Source organism: Malaya genurostris, chromosome 3 (assembly GCF_030247185.1).
Source record: "Malaya genurostris strain Urasoe2022 chromosome 3, Malgen_1.1, whole genome shotgun sequence".
NCBI lineage: Eukaryota > Metazoa > Arthropoda > Insecta > Diptera > Culicidae > Malaya > Malaya genurostris.
In genome coordinates this window covers 215,764,385-215,785,391 of record NC_080572.1, presented here as the reverse complement: position 1 = coordinate 215,785,391, position 21,007 = coordinate 215,764,385, and the positions used below count along the sequence as shown (strand labels likewise).

The window sequence follows — 21,007 nt, the reverse complement described above, 5'->3', positions numbered from 1 at the left end:
ATGGTTTGCTCAAACCCCTGTTGCTAAATGCGAAATCAACACATTTTCGTGAAGTGTTTGTTTGATGAAACTACCCTGGGTCAGTTTCAGTTTTCTCAAGTGAAGACGACATTAACAACCTATACATTCTATTGTAGAAAGTATGTGCACAATTTATTGAATAGTATATAACAATAAGGGAGAGTGGTCGGTTACCGGCACCCTTTTCTTTTAAGCTTATAACTTCTGACTAAGTGCACATTATGCGGACATATATACATCAATGGAAAGCTAAACTTCCTTACTAACAACTGAATAAGAAACTAAGTTAATTCAATCGATAGAAAAATTTTTATTATCAATTTAAAAAAGTGATAAATTTTGGTCATTTCAAAAAAGATGTTCGGTTACCGGCAACCCAAGAAATTTCACTAAAAATGTAAAAATATAAGTAAAGACTGCAGTTCTTCAAAGAAAAAACAGATTTTTTTTTTCTTTTTGGAAACGTTTTGGACAAAAGTTTTCATTGTCTGATTATACCTTGGCTCTCTTGGTCGATGATTCGGATGGTGGCACCTTTGGTGTTGATTTGGCCAGTCTTCCACGTTTTTTTTTAACCGGAGCATCTGCTATATGAGCAGCTAGATGTCTCGACAGCAGCCTGCATATCACTAACAATTTTTCCCGATTTGTCGAAAAAAAAATGGAGTGCCGGTAACCGAAATCGGTAGACATATTGAAAATGATAAAACAAATCTTTGGTCGCGAAAATTTCCATAGCATCCGGTATTAAATCACGAAATAGATCGATTTCACCTCATAAATATTCAATCCACTCACCTTTTCGATTGATGCTTTTCAATAAAAGTCATAAAAAAATTTGTTGATTTTCACGCAATTAAATTTGTTTTGAGCGCTGCAAAAAGTACAAGCTTATGTGTGCTTTGGTATTCGGCACAAAAAGAACGTGTTACCAAATACAAATTATAATACGGAGTACTCCGACAAATTTTCAAGGACACATTTTGCATCGTGCGGTACATTGTCATGATACACTGTCAGAGTGACAATGTACTTTAACGAATTTCCTATAAAACTAGCAACACTGTAGAGTAAGAACAAGTTCACTATAGTTACTGTTTATTATAGTGAAAAATATGTAAACACAAGCGAGGTCAGAAGAACTATGGCATATTGTCTTTCGCTAAAATTTTTATACTTGTTGAAAATGTTCTTCATCTCTGTTTCGTATCTAGAATACTTTTGCAAAATTTATTTTATTGGTATATGCTTCAAATCTCTATAACGGTATGTACGATCAGGATAATACAATGTGGTTTAATCACATTAGATTACTTTAAAACAATTTGCGTATCGTCAGGTTTTGTAATTTTAGTATTTTTCTGCACGTTAACGGGAACTAGTTTATTTCCCGATACGCTCATTCTTCTGGCCTCGGTTTATTAGCCGGCGATATTTAGACTGATTGTTGCTGTTTAATACAGCAACGATAAACAAACAAGTTTTTTTTGCACCGTAGCAACTAGCATAAAGCGTTGCCAGAAACGATCTTCTTTCACATTTTCACACTATCGCAACGAAAGGGAGATATTTGCTAGGCTTACTTGTTCATGCTGTGAACCAAACATTGGCGATTCGTTTATATGGGACTTAGGGGTATTATTATTTGTATTTGGTGTTACTATTACACACACATGACATTTACGGGAATGACGCTATCTGCTTTCTGTCAAAAGTTACGGTGGGGTGCCGGCAACCGAACATCTTCCCCTATATTAAAATAGTTTCCAATGGTCAAAGCAAAATTGTGGAAGGTTTTGTAACAATAAATCTATTGTATGGGTTACCACTGGTAATCGTCCAAATGCAATGATCAAAACAATGAGGACGAATGACCATTTTTTTTTCAAACAGCGGTTAGGTGAAATGCGCAGCTAACGGAAACGGATATCTAATGGAAAGAAGCTGTTTGTAATAACAAGCTATATCAACCTCACGAAACATTTTTGCGTCCGGATTGGGTATACATTTCAATAATGAAAACCTTAAAATAATATAAACCACCGGCATAGTCCGGCATAGATTGTCCGAGTCTTACTTAAAACTGTTTGATGGTAGGTGTTTCGTGATTAAAAGAAACTAATTTCAAAATGACGAAAGTTGAGTTCCTCGCATCATCCGGAATACCGCAGGGAAGTCACCTCGGACCGTTATTAGTTTTACAGTACTTCGATGATGTCAATTGCGAGGAACTCAGAATAGCGAAAATTGAGTTACTCGCATCATCCGGAATACTGCAGGGAAGTCATCTCGGACCGTTAATATTTTTACAGTGCTTCGATAATGTCAATTTTGCTCTGGAAGACTCTCGCTTATCGTTTGCTGATGATGTGAAGATCTACTACTACATCATTCTCAACTTACCTTATTATACCAAAATAAATAAAACAAAGGATAAAGGAGTAAATAAAATGAAAAAAAAACCTTTTTTTCTTCTCATAGTTTTATTGATTTTGCTGGTTACTAAAATTTTTACGAGAATTTAATATAGATTTTTCTCCAGGATAGACATTATTCAATAATGTATACTACACATGTGTTTTTTTTTTGATACAGTTTATCATTTTATTTAATCACATGCATCCAACAAGTAATCAACTTGTTTCTTTTTCTTCCAAAGTAAATTGGTTTCGTTCAATATATGTCGATATTGTTGCATTTTTATTTTCAGAAGAAAACATCCTAGCCTAGTCAAAAGTATATTCAATTACTCCAAGATATTACTAATTCTATTAAATAAATTATTTTGCTCACAATTATTCCGGATAGATATCGTCATGAAAAGTACTTCATCAATCACGATCACGCCAAATATCTTTTATATTCGTGGGTTTCTAAGTTAAAATTAATTAAAATATCATACATTAGCTGAATATATTTACAAGCTAAAAATGTACATTTATAATTGAATTGTGACTTTTCTTTTTGTTTTCCAGATACATTTGTAAACATCACTTTTGTATATCTTTCCAGTGACCTGAGGCCCGCACCGCGCGTCTTAAAAGAAGGGTGAGAACCAAACAAACAAAACGTTTCTGAGATACTCTCAAAATAATAAACAATACGTTGCCAACCAGGAAAAAAACTCTCTTGTTCGCCAATGAACTTAACACAAACCTAATACAAAACAAACCATCTAAAAAAGAACGTGTTACTATTACACACACATGACATTTACCGGAATGACGCTATCTGCTTTCTGTCAAAAGTTACGGTGGGGTCCCGGCAACCGAACATCTTCCCCTATATTAAAATATTTTCCAATGGTCAAAGGAAAATTGTGGAAGGTCTTGTAACAATAAATCTATTGTATGGGTAACCACTGGTAAGCGTCCAAATGCAAAACAATGATGACGAATGACCAATTTTTTTTCAAACAGCAATTATGTGAAATGCGCAGCTAACGGAAACGGATATCTAATGGAAAGAAGCTGTTTGTAATAACAAGCTATATCAACCTCACAAAACATTTTTGCGTCCGGATTGGGTATACATTTCAATAATGAAAGCCTTAAAATAATATAAACCACCGGTATAGTCCCGTTAACGTTGACGAAAATTGACTGATTGTCCTAGTCTTACTTAAAACTGTTTGATGGTAGGTGTTTCGTGATGTAAAGAAACTAATTTCAAAATGGCGAAAGTTGAGTTCCTCGCATCATCCGGAATACCGCAGGGAAGTCACCTCGGACCGTAAATAGTTTTACAGTATTTCGATGATGTCAATTGCGAGGAACTCAAAATAGCGAAAGTTGAGTTACTCGCAACATCCGGAATACTGCAGGGAAGTCATCTCGGACCGTTAATATTTTTACAGTGCTTCGATAATGTCAATTTTGCTCTGGAAGACTCTCGCTTATCGTTTGCTGATGATGTGAAGATCTACTACTACATCATTCTCAACTTACCTTATTGTACCAAAATAAATAAAACAAAGGATAAAGGAGTAAATAAAATGAAAAAAAAAAACCTTTTTTTCTTCTCATAGTTTTATTGATTTTGCTGGTTACTAAAATTTTTACGAGAATTTAATATAGATTTTTCTCCAGGATAGACATTATTCAATAATGTATACTACACATGTGTTTTCTTTTGATACAGTTTATCATTTTATTTAATCACATGCATCCAACAAGTAATCAACTTGTTTCTTTTTCTTCCAAAGTAAATTGGTTTCATTCAATATATGTCGATATTGTTGCATTTTTATTTTCAGAAGAAAACGTCCTAGCCTAGTCAAAAGTATATTCAATTACTCCAAGATATTACTAATTCTATTAAATAAATTATTTTGCTCACAATTATTCCGGATAGATATCGTCATGAAAAGTACTTCATCAATCACGATCACGCCAAATATCTTTTATATTCGTGGGTTTCTAAGTTAAAATTAATTAAAATATCATACATTAGCTGACTATATTTACAAGCTAAAAATGTACATTTATAATTGAATTGTGACTTTTCTTTTTGTTTTCCAGATACATTTGTAAACATCACTTTTGTATATCTTTCCAGTGACCTGAGGCCCGCACCGCGCGTCTTAAAAGAAGGGTGAGAACCAAACAAACAAAACATTTCTGAGATACTCTCAAAATAATAAGCAATACGTTGCCAACCAGGAAAAAAACTCTCTCTTGTTCGCCAATGAACTTAACACAAACCTAATACAAAACAAACCATCTAACGTCCAGCGGCTCAGGAGTTCGTGTTGGAGTGCTGAGCACAACACGACTTGAACTCATCACCCAATTTCCAGTTATTCTTCCGTGCGCAAACCACGTGTGCTTCTTCGTTGCAACCTCGGTGCAAGCAGCTCACCATGGCTCCGTACAGCGAGCAAAGACGACACTGATGCCGACAGCAGTTCCAAATAGCTGCTTCGAGACCGACGATCCGAGTACCGACGATGTGCACTCCCGGAGCCCAAACCAAACATTCCTCGTGCATCCAAACCTCATAGGAATCATCGCCGGCCTTTATCATACCGTAGAACATATCCTCTATCGGTCCTGGGGCAACTGAGTTCGTTGTTTCACTGGTGCCGGGTGTGACGTCATTGATTTTTCTTTTTTTCGACTTCGGCTACAAGAAAAAGGGAAAATTTCGATCATACCGTATCATTCAAGCACAAAATCAAAAGATTATTTAAAAAGCAAATACATAAAATCAAAGCTTACCGGACACACCATTTTAGACGATTCCCCCGAGGCCGTCAGTTTCGAGGCGAGACTGTCTCGTGTCCGCTTAATATTAAAGAAATCTTCATCCGTTTGACTCTGCTCGAACTCGCTTGACTTGGTACTAATGATATACGGTCCGAACAGATCCCCTAGACGGGTTTTGTGCGGTCCCACCTTGCAGAACACACACATCCAACTGGTGTCGGTAGTGTCCGCATCGTACTTGGTGCTTAGAGTGCTCACATGCAGGCCTCGAATTTTGCTTCTCTCCGTACTGTTCATACTAGTCGTGAATTTCTTAGTCTTGTTCTGTGCCTTCTCGGTGTCGTCCTCGTTGATTGGGGTGTTTATCACCACATGACTGCCGTCGGATTTAACCTGCACAAAAGGTCCTTTGTGTTTACCATTGGGATCAATGAGACCACTACAGTCGCTCGTCTTAAGCTTGACATTTTTGCTAGCCGTAGAACCTGAACCATTTCCTTTTTTTCCATTACCCTTCGCCGACGATTTCTTGTTGAACTTAGAGCTAAACGAGGCAGCCCTTTCCTCAGCGGCAGCAAAACTTGTTCCCTTGTTTTGGTTAGGTTTTTTCTTTAATATTTTTTTCTTTTTATTCGGAGATGCTCCGGAATTGCCGGAAGCTTTTCCAGAAACAGTTTTTTTCGTTGCCGGCGTAAGAACTTTTTTCTGCGTTCCACTGGTACTAGGTTCGGGTGAATCTTCGGTAGCTTCAGCGGAAGAAATTCGGAGATCTGTAATAGCAGATTCTTCGGTTTTTTCAGATAATTGTACCAAAATATCCGTGGGTTCGCTGCTTTGCTTTGACGGTGACGACAGCTTCTTCTCGGTGGTGGTGGTGGTGGGCGATGTCTTCGAACATGATGGTGAAGTTTCTTCGATTCCGGCAAACATTTCCTCTAACTTGTTTTCAATCTGTAAAACGTAAGAGAAAAAAACTTATTAAAACCTAATCGAATGACCAGTTTTGGGGGTGTCCAAACCTCTTCGTAACTTTCATCTGCTTCGTTTCTAGATAACTGCGATTTATCACTTTCTGCAGTTAAGGAACCCTTGGCTGGCGGCAGAGGCTGACTATCCATTGGACCATTCATGCTGCCACTTTCGTTGTCATTTTTCATAAGCTCAGCAATTGCATCCGTCGTCGGTTTCGGTGCGGTTGGAGCTGGAGCAGTGTCGATTTCAGTACTGGATATCATTGCTGCTATTTTATCGATTGTCTCACAATCATCCGAGTTCGATTCACTGTCCTTTCGAGCCGATTCCATAGCGGCCGCAGCAGCCGACAGCACACTAGAGATTACCGAGCTCACTGTGGGCGGTTTAACCGATGCACCAACACGGTCGCTATTGCTTTCGCTCAAATTTTGCAGGTGTATCCGCGTACTATCGGACAGATCTGTAATATGGGGGCTATGACTATTATCACTCGCAAGTCCCTGGCTGAGACTGCTAATTCCTTCGAGAGTAAGTGTGGCAATATCATTCCGAACCGCAATGTTAGGCCTCATCGGATCTATTCCCTCGATTCGATCGCATTTATCTGCACAATTATCACCGCCGACGAGAAAATCATGCATCCGCTCCAGCTCACCCGAGTCCATCTTATTGGTTCGATCGGGCTTTCGTCGTCTTCGGGATTTGCTTGAATTAGAATCGGCCGAATCTTCACTCGAAGTTATGCTTTGATTAGGAGACGTTCGGTCGTTGTTGATCGCCTCGGTGGCTACTGGCGGCGTTGCTGGTGTGACCAGCGTTGAACTACTACTACTGCTACAACTACTAGCTTTTATGTCGGCCGTTTTGACCCCCACAGGTGTAGATGGCACATTCGCAGAAATCGTCGGGAAAGATTTGTCCACACTTGAATTGACCATTGGTGGGCTACGACTCCGCACGGGGCTTTGAGCCGGAGGAGCTGGCAGTCGCATTGATGAGTCTATAAATAAAAAAAAAATGCTCTTAATACTGTGAGTGACTGGCTGACATCGAGATGCGAACCTACCTTGTTTGGGTGAAACAGAAACTGCAGTACTTTGCATTGCATGCATTATTATATCTTTGACCAAGTCTGATGAATCAGTGTTCGGAGGGGCCTGCAAAAAATAAAGTGTTTAAATGTATTTTTGTTTTTACAATTCAAAACTTATTTTTACTCACATTATCCTTGCCATTTCTTCCGCTGACTTCGTTATTAATTTGCTTGGTATCTTTGATATGCAATCCACCAGGGAGCATCGAGGACAAATCGCCAACCATTCCTCCCATCGTTGAGGAAGGAGCAGCCGTACCTCCTGCAGGACCAGCAAGTGACCTGTTGTTAATACTATTACCGCCACCACCACCACCAACGCAAGCGTTATTGTTGTTGCCACTGCTGTTGCTACTCATCATGTTGTAATATCCATTACCACCGGCACTGCCAGATCCTAGCACTAGACTGTTGCTTCCGCTGTTACCGAGAAAACTGCACGATGTCGGTGTGTTTCCGCTAGCACTGTTAACACCGGCTGAGCTCCCCATCAAACCGTGCCCGGAACGATCCTTCAGAGCAGCAGTCGACTGTATAACACCTCCAGATTGGTTCGCCGATGGAGAACGATTGTGATTCCTAGTTTTAAGAGAAGGCAATTAGTTAAACTATTAAATGTTCTAAATTAAGCAACTTACATGTTCAAATGATGCGGCGGTTGCTGCTGTTGCGAACCATGTCCTGGAACCATTTTCGGATGAAAATGGTCGTTTTGATCTGGCATCAAGGGTCCACCGAGGACGGGTGGAATGATGCCAGGTGGCATCGATGAAGGGTGCTGTTGTTGACCATGTGGACCTGGCGGTTGATGATTACTTCCCTTCGGGGATGGTGTGCTACGAGAGGCCGATGACAGAGACAGATCAACGGATCCTAGTGGCATACCGGAGCCTCTTCCGAATGTTGGCAGCATGGGATTGATTTCTAGATTCTAAACCGAAAGATACGATACATTGGTTCAAAATTCTTCATGTTACAATGCAGTTAGCTTACCGTTTTGTGATTTGCAGTCATGAAATTGTAAAGCTGATCCTGGTGAGTAGGTGGCGTATGCCATGTTAAGGGAGATCTCGCCAGAGATCGTTCACTGGACATGTGGGCCAATTGTGGTTGCCGAGGTATATACGAGGGCACCTGAAAAAACATCGGGGACTCATTTTCGCACACTTCACCAATGAAAAAATAAATGGGAAATGTTTACCTGTAACGGATTCCAAGTAGAATTCGGCTGGCCTAGTCGTCCATGGGGTGGATTGTGTCCGGACATTTTCAATGGGTTCCACTATTTACGAGTAGGAAAATTCATTCGGACTTACTGCTAACGGTCTTAATACGCGAAACACACACGAACACTTCCTACAAAGACAGTGAAAAATTAGACTTGATTAGAAACACAATAACACGTTCAGTCTCAGGACTTCTGGTTGTTTTTTTTCTGACTTTAATTCTTATGAGATCTAAGATGGCCACTAGTCTAGAGTTAATTTATTAACAGCATTGAATTAATCGACATCTCTTTTCACCTCTGAGTAATGAAATATTATTCTCCGAACTACGTTCAATGAAAAAGCTTAAAGGAAGCTACTTCCTAAATATATCATTTTTGCAATCTTCATAAAATTTTGCATAAATTATTCTTTGACATCAAGACGATGCGAGCAGCTGTTTTCGAGATATTTTGAAAACAAAATTGAAGAAAAATCAACTTTGGCGGATGGGGGTGGGAGTCAATTTATACTTCGTATTGACAAAGTCGGACCATACCGAGATCGATCGATCGTTCGCTTATAAAAGTAAAAAGATGAAAATTATTATGTTATCTGGATCGATCTTGGAGTGGACAGGACTAATACTGCTTGAAATTGACAATAGATCCTTAGGTGGTTTCGAGCATTCTTATGCCTGGAATTGGTCACCAATTTGAATTATCTTGATCTAGTTGGGATATTAATATATAATAGGATTTGGGATATTAATGGGAATATTAATATATAACAGTCGTCCTGAACTGGTGAACTTAATTCAAAAAGGAGGACTATTATTATCAGGAATAGGAGTAAATTGATATCTTATGAACCGTTTAGGAACTTTCAAACCTTTCCGATCCGGTTCGGTATCGGTAATGTTACAAATTGCAATGACGGTGAAACTGATTAATCAGGTGTAAATACACTCTCAAATCGGGAAAGGTTTGAATGTACTTAGATTTCTCCAACTTGGACACAGATGTCACCTTCTAACTAAGAGTGTGAGATGTGTGTTTCTGGAAGAGAACGGTTCACGTGGACCATTTCATCCAATTTCCTGGATGCGTGCTCAACACTCGAAGGCCCAAAACTTAGTATAGACCTAAATTGCTCAAAAGCAGTCAAAATGATTTTAAGAAAAAAAAACTGTGACAAAATAACTAAAAGCTAGTACAGTGTGCCTTAGTGCATATATCGTTAAATAAAGAATTAAAAAAGTTCACAGAATTTTAAGCAATCCTTCCATTGTTTACATATAATGTCTTTCCTGGGCAATCTAGTGTTAAATGCGCATCCTTACATTATATAATTTAACAAGCTTACTAACACCTGATTTTATTTTATTGTCGTGAATACGACTTACTTTACTATGGGGTGCCTTTTCAAAATTAGCTATATGGAAGAATGGGCAGAACTTAATCGTGAATATCTCGACTTGTATTAAAGGCAGCAACATAATTCTTTCACCATTTCATCAAAAATATGATCAGGAATTTAGGATAATATTTTGAACAGTGTGAGATGACCACAAACAACTCAAATATTAAGTTTTCTCAAATTTTGAAAACAACGCGGAAAACTCTTTACTTTTGCTTGACTTTCTCGCGCAAGGACGACGATTTTGAGGTAGTCAGGCACATATCTTCAACTGACTGCTTATAAAAGGGGAACCGTGGTCGAAATTTGATTATTTCTTCTTGTGCTTTGGATGCAAGCAGACGTCGTGGGACCAGCAGCTTCGGAGAGTGCACCTTCTGCGTGGTTAAAAACCTCAAACGCTTAGGTCGCAACTCTCATTTGGACTTCAGTCGTCAGGTGGAGCAGTCGGCAATGAAAGCAGACTTTTTGCGTGGTATAAAGCCTCAAACGCTTAGGTCGTGCTCTCATTTGGACTTCAATCGTCAGGTGGAGCAGTCGTCAATGAAAGCAGAACTTCTGTTCTTGGTTCTAAATTTAGTCTTGAACTCAGGTTCAGTTCCTTATTCTAGAATTCTATTCGGTTCTTTTTAGAACCATAATAATACTCTCAAAGAATTATGCGAAATTTTATTTTACTGTACTCTATACGGCCCATTTTTATTATAAAGAACTATCTAGTTATTTCATTATATTTAATTGCGTTTCAGAATGTTTAATGTAACTAATCTGTAATTTAGTCTAGGCGCAGTTTTATTTGTCAGTTTTATTCGTATTCACGACATCCAGTTATGTCTCTGACATTACACACCCGTACTTTTTCATTTTCTTGACGAAAAACGAGCCTGTTGAAATAAAGGGTTATCATCGAAGATTGAAGACCAAGAAAAAGACACTAGAATGTTCATTGGTTGGTAAACGACTGGACAATGCGCAATTCAGGCCCCAATGTGGTTCTTAGCCTCTTGTCCAGTAACTGCTATCCCTACCTCCCCGCGGTGCCGGCTGGGGTACGAGCAACCATAGGAAAGATCGGGTAACCAACCCCGGTGGGACCTTGGTCGTATGCTGCCAGGGAAGGGGGGGGCCTTGCCTTCTCTTTACAGAGAGCGAGCCTACCCGAGCATCTGTTCCCCATGTTGGGGCGGCTCGAAACAGCGTCTGTTCTCCATGCTAGAAGCGGCTGATTACCGTCCTTGTGTCAGTGTGGGACTCTAAACAGTGCTGACACGATGGCCCTCCGGCGAGACAGGAGGTTGGTGCAGGCCTAACAAGCCGCCCGAAAAAAACACTTGTTACGAATAATCAGGATATAAATACAACTCGGAATAATCGGCAAAGACCTACACGACGAAATAAGGACTACGATTGGAAGCTTGGCACATAGAACTGCAAATCGCTTGGCTTCCCAGGATACGACCGAATGCTGCATGATGAGCTTCAAATCCGCGGCTTCGATGTCGTAGCACTGCAGGAACTTTGTTGGACGGGACAGAAGGTGTGGAAAATTGGGCATCGAGCGGCTACTTTCTACCAGAGCTGTGGCACAACCAACGTTCTAGGAACGGGATTCGTACTGTTGGGCAAGATGCACCAGCGCGTGATTGGGTGGCAGCCAATCAGTGATAGAATGTGCGTATTGAAGATCAAGGGCCATTTCTTCAATTACAGCATCATCAACGTGCACTGCCCACATGAGACGAGACCCGATGACGAGAAGGAAGAATTCAACGCGCAGCTGGAACGAACCTACGACAGCTGTCCACGGCGGGATGTAAAACTCTTCATCGGCGACATGAATGCTCAGGTAGGCCGGGAGGCAATGTACAGGCCCGTGATCGGGCTGGAGAGCCTGCACGCGGTAACAAACGACAACGGTCAACGATGCGTAAACTTTGCAGCCTCCCGAGGAATGGTAGTTCGGTTGAGTGTGATTTAATGATGGGAAGATAGCTGAGCTGAGCTGAGTAGATCGCCCGTAGTTGCACATTACTAAAAAGTAATGACACTTTTAATGACCGTGTAAGGTCTACGAGTTCAGTAATGGCACGAGTAATGATGGAATTCCGGATTTTCCATCATTACCCACATTATTTCTTCTTCTTATTGTTTTGTGGAAGTGCTTAATATCTTTAGAACTGTACGCGAAAAAATGACAAAGTATAGATTTAAATTGTTAATATTTCATTAACCTTAACGTTTCAATGGCAAATCAAATTTATTTTCAGCTAAACGAGAATAAAAATACAAATACTCATCATTATTAATGAACGTGTAATGCTAAAAAGTAATTATGTACAGTAATGCAGTAATGACGAGCGTTTGAGCAGAAGTGTCATTACTTAGTAATGACACTTTTAATGATCGTGTAAAGGCCACTAATAACGACGCTGGCTACGACCAAAGGCTGTGCTACTGAGGGAAAGAAAGGAATGTTAGTCCGATACTCGTTGTTTCTAAAGACTGCGGGTACCACTGTATCTCCACGAGCATCACGGGATAGGAGATATGTTAGTAGGGAGGAAAAGAGATCCAGATATGTTTTGGTAAACAATATGATCTCAACAAAACCTGATTTTCGATTCTCAGGAGAAATATAATAAGTAAGAAAAATATAAAATATCTCCAAAGAACGATCTCACCAGTATTCCTTTTCTCCTGCTAGCCGTGCTGTCAACAACGCGAGATGAAACACGACCACTGAAAGAATAAAATAAAAACACTCGCGAATGAGTCCGCTGCAGACCAACCCTAGACCTTCAGTCTGAATGACACGATTGGCACATTGTCGCAAAGCTGATTTACCGGTAGCGACACCTGCCAATGAAAAATGGAACTAAGAAAAGGAGGATTCTTTCGGAAATTTTCATATCGGCAGTAGTGATTTGCAACATTTTTATCGTTTATTCAATAGTACAAATAGATATCAGCAATAAAAGTACACTCGGAGTAGAAAAAAATCGATTTCAAAGTGATTACTACTACTACTTCTTTTAGTGTGAACTACGATTAAACATGGAAAATCTTCAGAAATGTGTGAAATTGGGTAAGGTTAGGTTTTTTCGGATCAACATTTTTTTATTCAGAAATTAGTGTAATGTTGATTTCTCGGGTACTAGAATGTATGGCGATCGAGTACCATTTATTTTGGATACTTTTTTGTTATTTACAGGCATTTGAAAAATGGTATCAAACCAAGTTTAATGCTCCATTCTGAATAAACGGTAGATTTCGCATAATGAATTAAGATCAACATTATCACCTCAAAGTAAAAACTTTTTCTTCAACTTCTACTATGATTTTTCAATCGAATTTGCCCGTTTTCATAAGAAATCGTTGAAAAGGTGGAGTAATTAAAATTTTTCTTACCGATTTGACAGCTCTTGCTGAAAGTATCATCTCTAAGCAAGCAGCGCCTCTACATTTCAGTTTTGCAACAATGTGCCAATCGACTTGTAAACTTTCACACATTCCATAGAAATCCGACAACATCGACAATGACATGCAGACGGCGCTTCGATCGCTTAACAGGTTAACATCGTTGAATTTTGGGGCGGTAAATTATCAGTTTCCGCCGCTTGAGCATCTTTAGTTTCGCGGATCAATATTATTCAATGAATAGCACTCTCACTACTAGAAACACACTTGCTACACCTGCACTATCACTCAAAATAACTGTTTCAACCTAATTTTTAACTATACGTATCAAACAACACATTGAAATTATCCTTTTTTGAGAACAGCACCAGGACACCGCATCGGACTCCCAGTGATGGCAACTCTCCTCCGTGATTTAATGATGGGAAGATATGACAGAATGTGGATAGTCCCACGACAAAAGGCCCTAACTGCAAATGAGAGCCTCTCTTTGTTTACTTTCTCTTTTGATTATTACGGGTCCATTATTGCAAATTCTCTAAAGTTTCCAATATAAATCGAAAGCTTGTAGTTTTACCTTGAAAGTTTTGCGAAGAGTTAAGCGTCAAATATAAAATCAGCTCGGTAAATCGTGAAAGAAAAAGTAAACAAAGAGAAACTGTCATTTGCAGTTAGACCCTTTTGTCGTGGGACGGTCGAAGTAACAGATAGTATGATTGAACATTTTGTTCTCAAGCTTTGCGCAATTACTGTGAATAGTACAATGCATATTTGCGACTAATCTAGATTATATTTATATCGACCAGTGTCTGTTGAAAGTGCACAGCAGCTAGCTTCCAGGGACAACGAGATGCCACATTATCGGGAAATAATTGAGAAAAAATACCACTAGCTACATCGAGATATGATTTAGAAAAAATACCATCAGCAGCTTCATTCGTCTCGTTAGAGGACAACGAAATTACGTTTCTATCGGAACTATTAGTGGACGCTAACCAGTTCGGAAACGGCTTTTGCTCTCAAGTCTTAGGAAAACTTTTTAACGACTCGAAGAGGTTAATAAACACATATTATTTTCAGTACATTTACGGCATTAAGACCAAACTTAATGCTGTAAACTTCTCAATACTTCAGGTTGTCATAATGTATGTGTTTGTACAATTCATGAAAATGTTAACCTAATGTTTCACAGTTAAAAAAAATATTCCTTTCAAATGGATTGTGAAGCGCCTTTGGAAAACGAAGAAGAAAAAGTTAAACGTTAAAACGTTCTAGTGCTGGACCCGACTATATTCCATCCGTGGTGATAAGAAATCTTTTTTTGCGTTCTGGAATTTTTCCTGAAATATAGAAGAAATCGTACGTGAACAAGAATATGGTATCCAACTGCCGTGGAATTGCTGCTTTGTGAGCTGTATCGAAGCTGTTTGAAATTATAGTTCTGGATTTATAACACAAAGTTTCTCTGACTACATATTTTAAACTCAGCATGGATTCATGCCAAAGTGTTCAACTTCCACAAATTTAGTAACCTACACTTCCTTCACCATACCTTTTTTACAAGCACGACTACTAGTAGATTCTATATACACCGATTTCGTTGCTGCGTTCGACAAAATCAATCATCACAAAACGATTTCCAAGTTAAGTAGACTGGGATTAAACGGATCATTTTTGAATTGGCTTCGATCATATCTAACTGGTCATCATATGGTAGTGAAAACAGGAGACTATATAACCTCACCATTTGCTGTTACCTCTGGAGTTCCTCAAGGAAGTCACCTTGGACCGTTTATAATTTTATTCTATCTCAAAGATTCAAATTTTTCGATCAAGTGTATGAAACTATCGTTCGTGTTGCATCAACAAAATTGTTTTAAATGCCACTGAATGCTCCGTCATCTCTTTTAGTCCAAAAAGTCTGTATATAAGTTCGACTATCATATTTCGCAAACTATTCTCGAACGCGCATCGTCTGTTAAGGACATGGGTGTTCTGCTGGACTCCAAGTTGAATTTTAAGGAGCATATAGAGTTTACTATCTCCAAAGCCTCTAAATTATTAGGATATATTTTCCGCGTTCCTAAAAAAAAAATCTCTGATGCACTTTGCTTATAAAGACTGTCCCTGAAAGTATGGCAAAGCAAAGTCAATTCCGTACAGACTTCTTGGCGACAAGTTTTGACACTTTTTTCCAATCTTTTTCGAACTGTTGAATGGTTTCGGCTGCCGATACATGTTTCCTAAGATATGCCTTCGTTAATGCCCAGAATTCCTCATTTTTTGATGCGAAAGTGACATTTTTGGTAGTATACCATTCTACCGTTGATTTCGAGTAGTGGCAAGAAGTAAGATCTGGCCAGAAGACAACAGGATCATTGTGGTTTCGAATCACACACTTGCCCTTCTCGCATCGTATAATATTGTGGTCCCGGCAAGGATTTGTAATCTAGTTTCACGTAGGTTTCGTCGTCCATGATTATGCAGCTCAAATTTCAGGCAAGAATCGTATTGTACAGCTTTCGAACCCTCGGCCTGATCGATGCTTCTTGTTTCGGACTACGTTTTGGTTGTTTCTGCTTCTTATAGGTTCGAAGATTCAAACGTTCTTTAACACGAAGAACATTTGACTTCGGAGTGTCCACTTTTTTGGTCACATACCGAACTGAAACCTTCTTCTTTTGCTCGAACGCCTTCAGTATAAATGTGTCTCATTTGGATGATTGTAATCTGTTGATGCAAAAGATGAGGAGGTTTTATGCCTACTGGAGAGCAAGTTTGACAGAAACTAACTCCAGTGAGCTTTCCCCTGCTGCAAAAAAAGAATAAAAGACGAGGAGGAAAAGAAAGACATTCAGAGTAAAATCCGACACCAGGAGAAGGCGCTGTCTCAGAAAACAAAAGCTCATCAGGAGGCGATAAATAGTTGTTCAGTTTCAAGTTTGAAAAGAGTGAATCTTACCGAGAAGGAAGAGCTTGCCGAGCAAGAAGATTTTGAAACAAAAAAAAATGTCTTCACTGAAATCTGTTTAACTTCTTACAAAATCACAATTGCAGCCATTTTATGTTTACTTTAACATTTTCCACACATCAGAGAGTATAAATTAACTAAGCACATCGAAAAATATGAAGAATAAAAATAAAATCGTTTCCATGGGGTTTCTCAAAATGACGTTGTATGCGGACTTATTTATTGTGTTCATATGCCAAATTTATGCAGATTTTTAAATTATATTTAAGTGGATTCTCAAGTTCTGCAGGAAGTATCACCTGCATAAAAATAGTTGTCTAACGCTTCACTCGAACAACGACACTGAACTACTGATAGATGCAATCTAGAAATCTTAACAAAAGCAGTTGATAATTTTGTAGCATATTTAACAGGAAAACTAGAAAAACTTGGCTGTATAAAAAAAAACAATCTCAATTTTTGAAAAGCACATAATCTTCATTAACTGAAGGAGAAATAGTTCGTTCTTCAAGATGCTGTTCAAAGTCATCATAGGGACAATGATCAAGTAGCAATTCTTCCAGTTGTAATATATTATAAAGAAACAGACACGATTAAAAATTTGAGTCTCGTTATAATATCAAAAGTCATGAAGTATAACAAAATAGCTGTTTCTAAAAGTGGAGTGGCATTTATTCGTAACTTCGAACGGTAGAGGACCATGTGATGAAACCGGTGGAACATTGAAACGAATGGCAACAAGAGCTAGCTTGGCAAGAGAACATGAACATCCAATAACAAATGCGAAAGCTTCATACGATTGGGCTTCTAAAAGGAATCAAGATAATTTCACAGCAATCTCGTTTTGTTATATGTGACAAGAGTAATATGACGATGGTGCTGTAGAATGGAAAGAAAGATATTCATCAACAAACAAAGTGTTTTAAGGTACACAAAAATATCATTGCTTCATTCCAGTAACAGAAAATAAGATTGCTGTGCAATTATTTTCAACAGACACAGAAATGAGCTATCATATTATATATAAATCCGCAAAAAATAAAACTTAATGGTTAGTTAAAGTTAAAGTCTATTATTATTATCATATTCAAAATATGAAAACTGTGCCGATTGGAAATAATAAGGTTGGTTTGCAAAACGACAATTGACTTATTATTTTTTGCAAATTATATCTTCGATTTTGTACTTTGCAACTTGAACACAGTCCGCATTGGTATTGCTTATGGAAAACCGCACCTAATTTATAAAAAAATGTATATTTTCATAAACCAACCATTCATTATTCTGAACACAACAATATCTTGAAAACAGCTACTCACATCGTCTTGATGTCAAAGAACAAATTATTCAAAATTTGGTAATGGAGAACCCAGACTAATTTAAAAAAAAGACGTATTTTCATGAAATATCCATTTTGTCGATTTAATGACTGCATTTAGAAAATAGCATCCTATTGTCGGGATCCTACATTGAACATATCTGGGAGAATAATATTTCATTTATACATTTATAAAAACATCGTTTTTCGAAAATTGTTAAAAAGTTTTTCCTTGGGAAATTTTTTTTGTTTATCATCTCTCCAACTTGCTAAATCGTTCATTAGTTTCCTTGTAACTTGACGTTTTTAAAATTTTGAAAATTAATTTTTATTTTCGATTTCATGAAAAATCTGAAGGTTTTCTTAGATTTTCTTCTAAGACATATTTTTTATAGAAGCTATCGATTTCTAGTTTTGATTGTTTCAAAATAATGTGACTAAAAACACATTTCGCCTCTTTTTTTTAGTCTTGAGTGAAAAAAATCTCTAGACCAGTGAAATTTACTTCATTTGCTATACCGATCACACATGCAAAGTTTCATGAAATCGAAGGGAGTTGTGCCAACAGCCAGCTGATTCCTTGCTCTATGCAGAAAACAAAGTTGTGTTCCTCATTTAAAAAAAACCATCACGTCTCAAAGGTAGTTATTGGATTTAATCTGAATTCGATTTTTGGTTCCAAAGCCACGGGTTGAGAAGTGCTATTTGTTAAAAATTTCCATTTCACTCCAAACGCACGAAAGGTCACGCAATGGAATGACATGCTGATTCTTCGAAGATTTCCACATTGTGAAAATGGCATCATTTCATCACTAAATTTCGCTTTCCTTGTTTCTTATATTAAAATTATTTTACTCTTATTTAACTTTCTTATAAATAAGATTTTCACTATTTAAATAGAAGTACAATTATCCTCATTTTTTCAGACAAACTTTTAAACCACATTATTTATAATCTAATGTTTTTTCTCATTCGAAAGATTAAATAGATCATTTTTCATTGGAATCACAAAATCAATGAATTTCCTAAAACGTGAATATTTTCAATATTTTTCCCGTTATTTGACATAAAATTATGCATTTAAATTCTAGATACTGTTGTCTTCTCAACAGGCATAAAAACAATTCCCAAATATAAAAGCACACACCAGAATATTTCTGACCAATTTAAAAAATTCTTAATTTTCACAGGTTCCCATTTTTTATTGGTAACAAAGCTTCTGGTAGTTTGTCAAATAAATAATTAAGGTGACGCATTATCATCTGGGATGGGTTCTACTTACCGAATATGTCACAAATCCTCAGTCTACTTGTATTGAAATTCTACAGTACGCAAGGAATGCTTCTTAATTCCACAGTTCAATAGATATTGATCATCATCGGATCCTAGATGCGGTCATGATACACACATTTGTGACATGTCAGATTCAAATGATATCGTGGCGTTGTCATGGGTGAATGACAAAAACTATTTCCCGTGAATCAACTAAACTGCACCTAAGCAATGGAATCGAATTGCATCTCGTTTCTTCTCACACTAATCGAGTCGAACACTGGAACACCGGTACTTTGTATTTACGAGCATCGGACGGTTCCGAACGCTTCTACCTCGGAACAAAATCACAGTACGAAAATCGATCTTTCATTCATGGTGTCACCAAAATCATCCACATTTATCCGACCATGCAACGATTGAAAATCGGGGGCGCAGAACGAAAACACTCCGAAACTGAGCAAAACTTTTGCCAGCCCGACCACTGCTGGCAGAACCGATTCCGGTTCGGTAAAATGTACAATTTTTCGAACCAACCAAAGCAGCACTACTTATGTATTTTCTTTTCTTTTCGCGATGCTGTTGCAGATTACGAAAAATTAAATTGCCTCTGCACAGAAGCTTTGCACTTTACCTTTTTTGACGGCAATCGCGACTCAATGAACAAATGTAATAAAACTACAGGATAGTTTTGTCGTCTCCTCTTTTGTTCAATATGGCGTTCCCGTTTTTGACCGCAACACAACACGCACACGCACGAACTGAAACACAACTACACGCAAACTTCGACCACAGAACGCTTCATCAAAACTGTCAAACTTGAAACTCTTCACGCAACGAAATCTAAATGTTAATTTTTGGGAATTTCATCTTAACAATGTTTCATTTGAACGAATTTCCGATTGATTATGATAACCAAATCATTGAACACGATTAACCACCAACGAATCATACCATTTTTTAGGAAACACTTCTTTCAGGCGACACTCGTTGAAGGATCGGCAGAAAATTTCATTGAGTAAACCTTTAATCAACACTTTACACTCTAATTTTATGTCATCCAGTCGATAAAGAAGAATTTATGCGTAAAAAGCCCAGTGCTAAATTTATATATGTTGGCATTATATTGTTAAATAAAACATCTCAAAATAAGAAAAAAATCTTTTTCTTTATAACGGCCAACAAACCATTTACCAACGTTTACTTTGAAGAGGAATTCCGGATGGTTCGGTGCTCGATGGAAATTATTCATAATAGTAAACTAAAAACCTTTTTTAATCCACCTAGTGGTGTAATGATGCCTTTCTCATATCTCTCATATCCTCAAATACACGCAGAGAAATAGAACACATTAGATTCTAATATATTGAGTCTTTAAGTCAACTTCGAACAATTGTTTGAATCAAATAAAATTATGTTTGAATTAAAATGAGTGCATTCTTGTAAAATAATTTTGTTTGATTCTTGAAAAACAAAAAAGGTTTGCCCATCAACTATCAGCTTGTGAGGAATTCTGGCAACCGTCAGAAGGCTGGCTGCATTCCGGCTGCTGTTAAAATTGTCCAAGCGAAATTGCGTCATCTCGCCGTACGTGTCTTGTTTATTTCCTTCCTTTTTCTTTTTTTATTTTTTTTATTCGACTTCATTTGATATTCGTCAATCCCGCATGTACGTACAAAAAACGAATCTTGAGACGAGGTAAATAAGATTGAATTTGGGTATGTTTGTTAGTGATAAAGTAATGTTATTGGCAATAACATTTTCCATGATTAGTATATATGAAGGGCAATAACTTATTGCCTTTCATATGTATCTTTTATTGAAAAAATATAACCAAGACGCTTAAAATGTAGAACCGATTCAAAACGGTTCTGCCAATCTTGTATGACAAGAATCCAACAGAAAAGAACCGGTAATAACCGCTAGGCGAAATTCTCTGCCGGAAACGGTTGTTGCATTGTTGCCAGACTTTCGCCATCTGGGGGGAAATCTGTCCGCCGCGTACAAGTGGGTAGTATAACCTATAGAGTGAAACAGTTCTCAGATCGATAGGATCATCTCGGAGAAAACGAAGTGTGTTCAACGAAGTGTGTTCAACTATTGCAGGTA

General features: G+C 37.9%; 1 protein-coding gene and 1 long non-coding RNA gene across 3 annotated transcripts; one reads left to right on the top strand and one right to left on the bottom strand.

Moving 5' to 3' along the window:
* The first annotated feature begins 1,187 nt into the window (after positions 1 to 1,187).
* LOC131435684 (uncharacterized) lies at positions 1,188 to 3,921 on the top strand. The gene is made up of 4 exons (XR_009230526.1): positions 1,188 to 1,287; positions 2,997 to 3,069; positions 3,138 to 3,385; positions 3,441 to 3,921. It is a non-coding gene; the product is annotated as an uncharacterized LOC131435684 (long non-coding RNA).
* On the bottom strand, positions 2,533 to 19,909 carry LOC131435683 (uncharacterized protein CG5098). Of its 2 annotated transcripts, XM_058603826.1 has the most exons (10): positions 18,909 to 19,909; positions 8,498 to 8,652; positions 8,290 to 8,430; positions 7,935 to 8,227; positions 7,425 to 7,875; positions 7,270 to 7,360; positions 6,248 to 7,203; positions 5,241 to 6,179; positions 4,725 to 5,145; positions 2,533 to 3,177 (listed from the first exon to the last, which is right to left on the bottom strand). In XM_058603826.1, exons 2-9 carry the CDS (start codon positions 8,561 to 8,563, stop codon positions 4,759 to 4,761), a joined length of 3,324 nt encoding a protein of 1,107 aa, XP_058459809.1. In that variant the 5' UTR covers positions 8,564 to 8,652; positions 18,909 to 19,909; the 3' UTR covers positions 2,533 to 3,177; positions 4,725 to 4,758. The 2 variants fall into 2 exon arrangements, with proteins under 2 accessions (XP_058459809.1, XP_058459808.1); XM_058603825.1 differs by lacking the exon at positions 2,533 to 3,177 and having other exon boundaries at positions 4,075 to 5,145.
* Between the last annotated feature and the right edge of the window lie 1,098 nt (positions 19,910 to 21,007).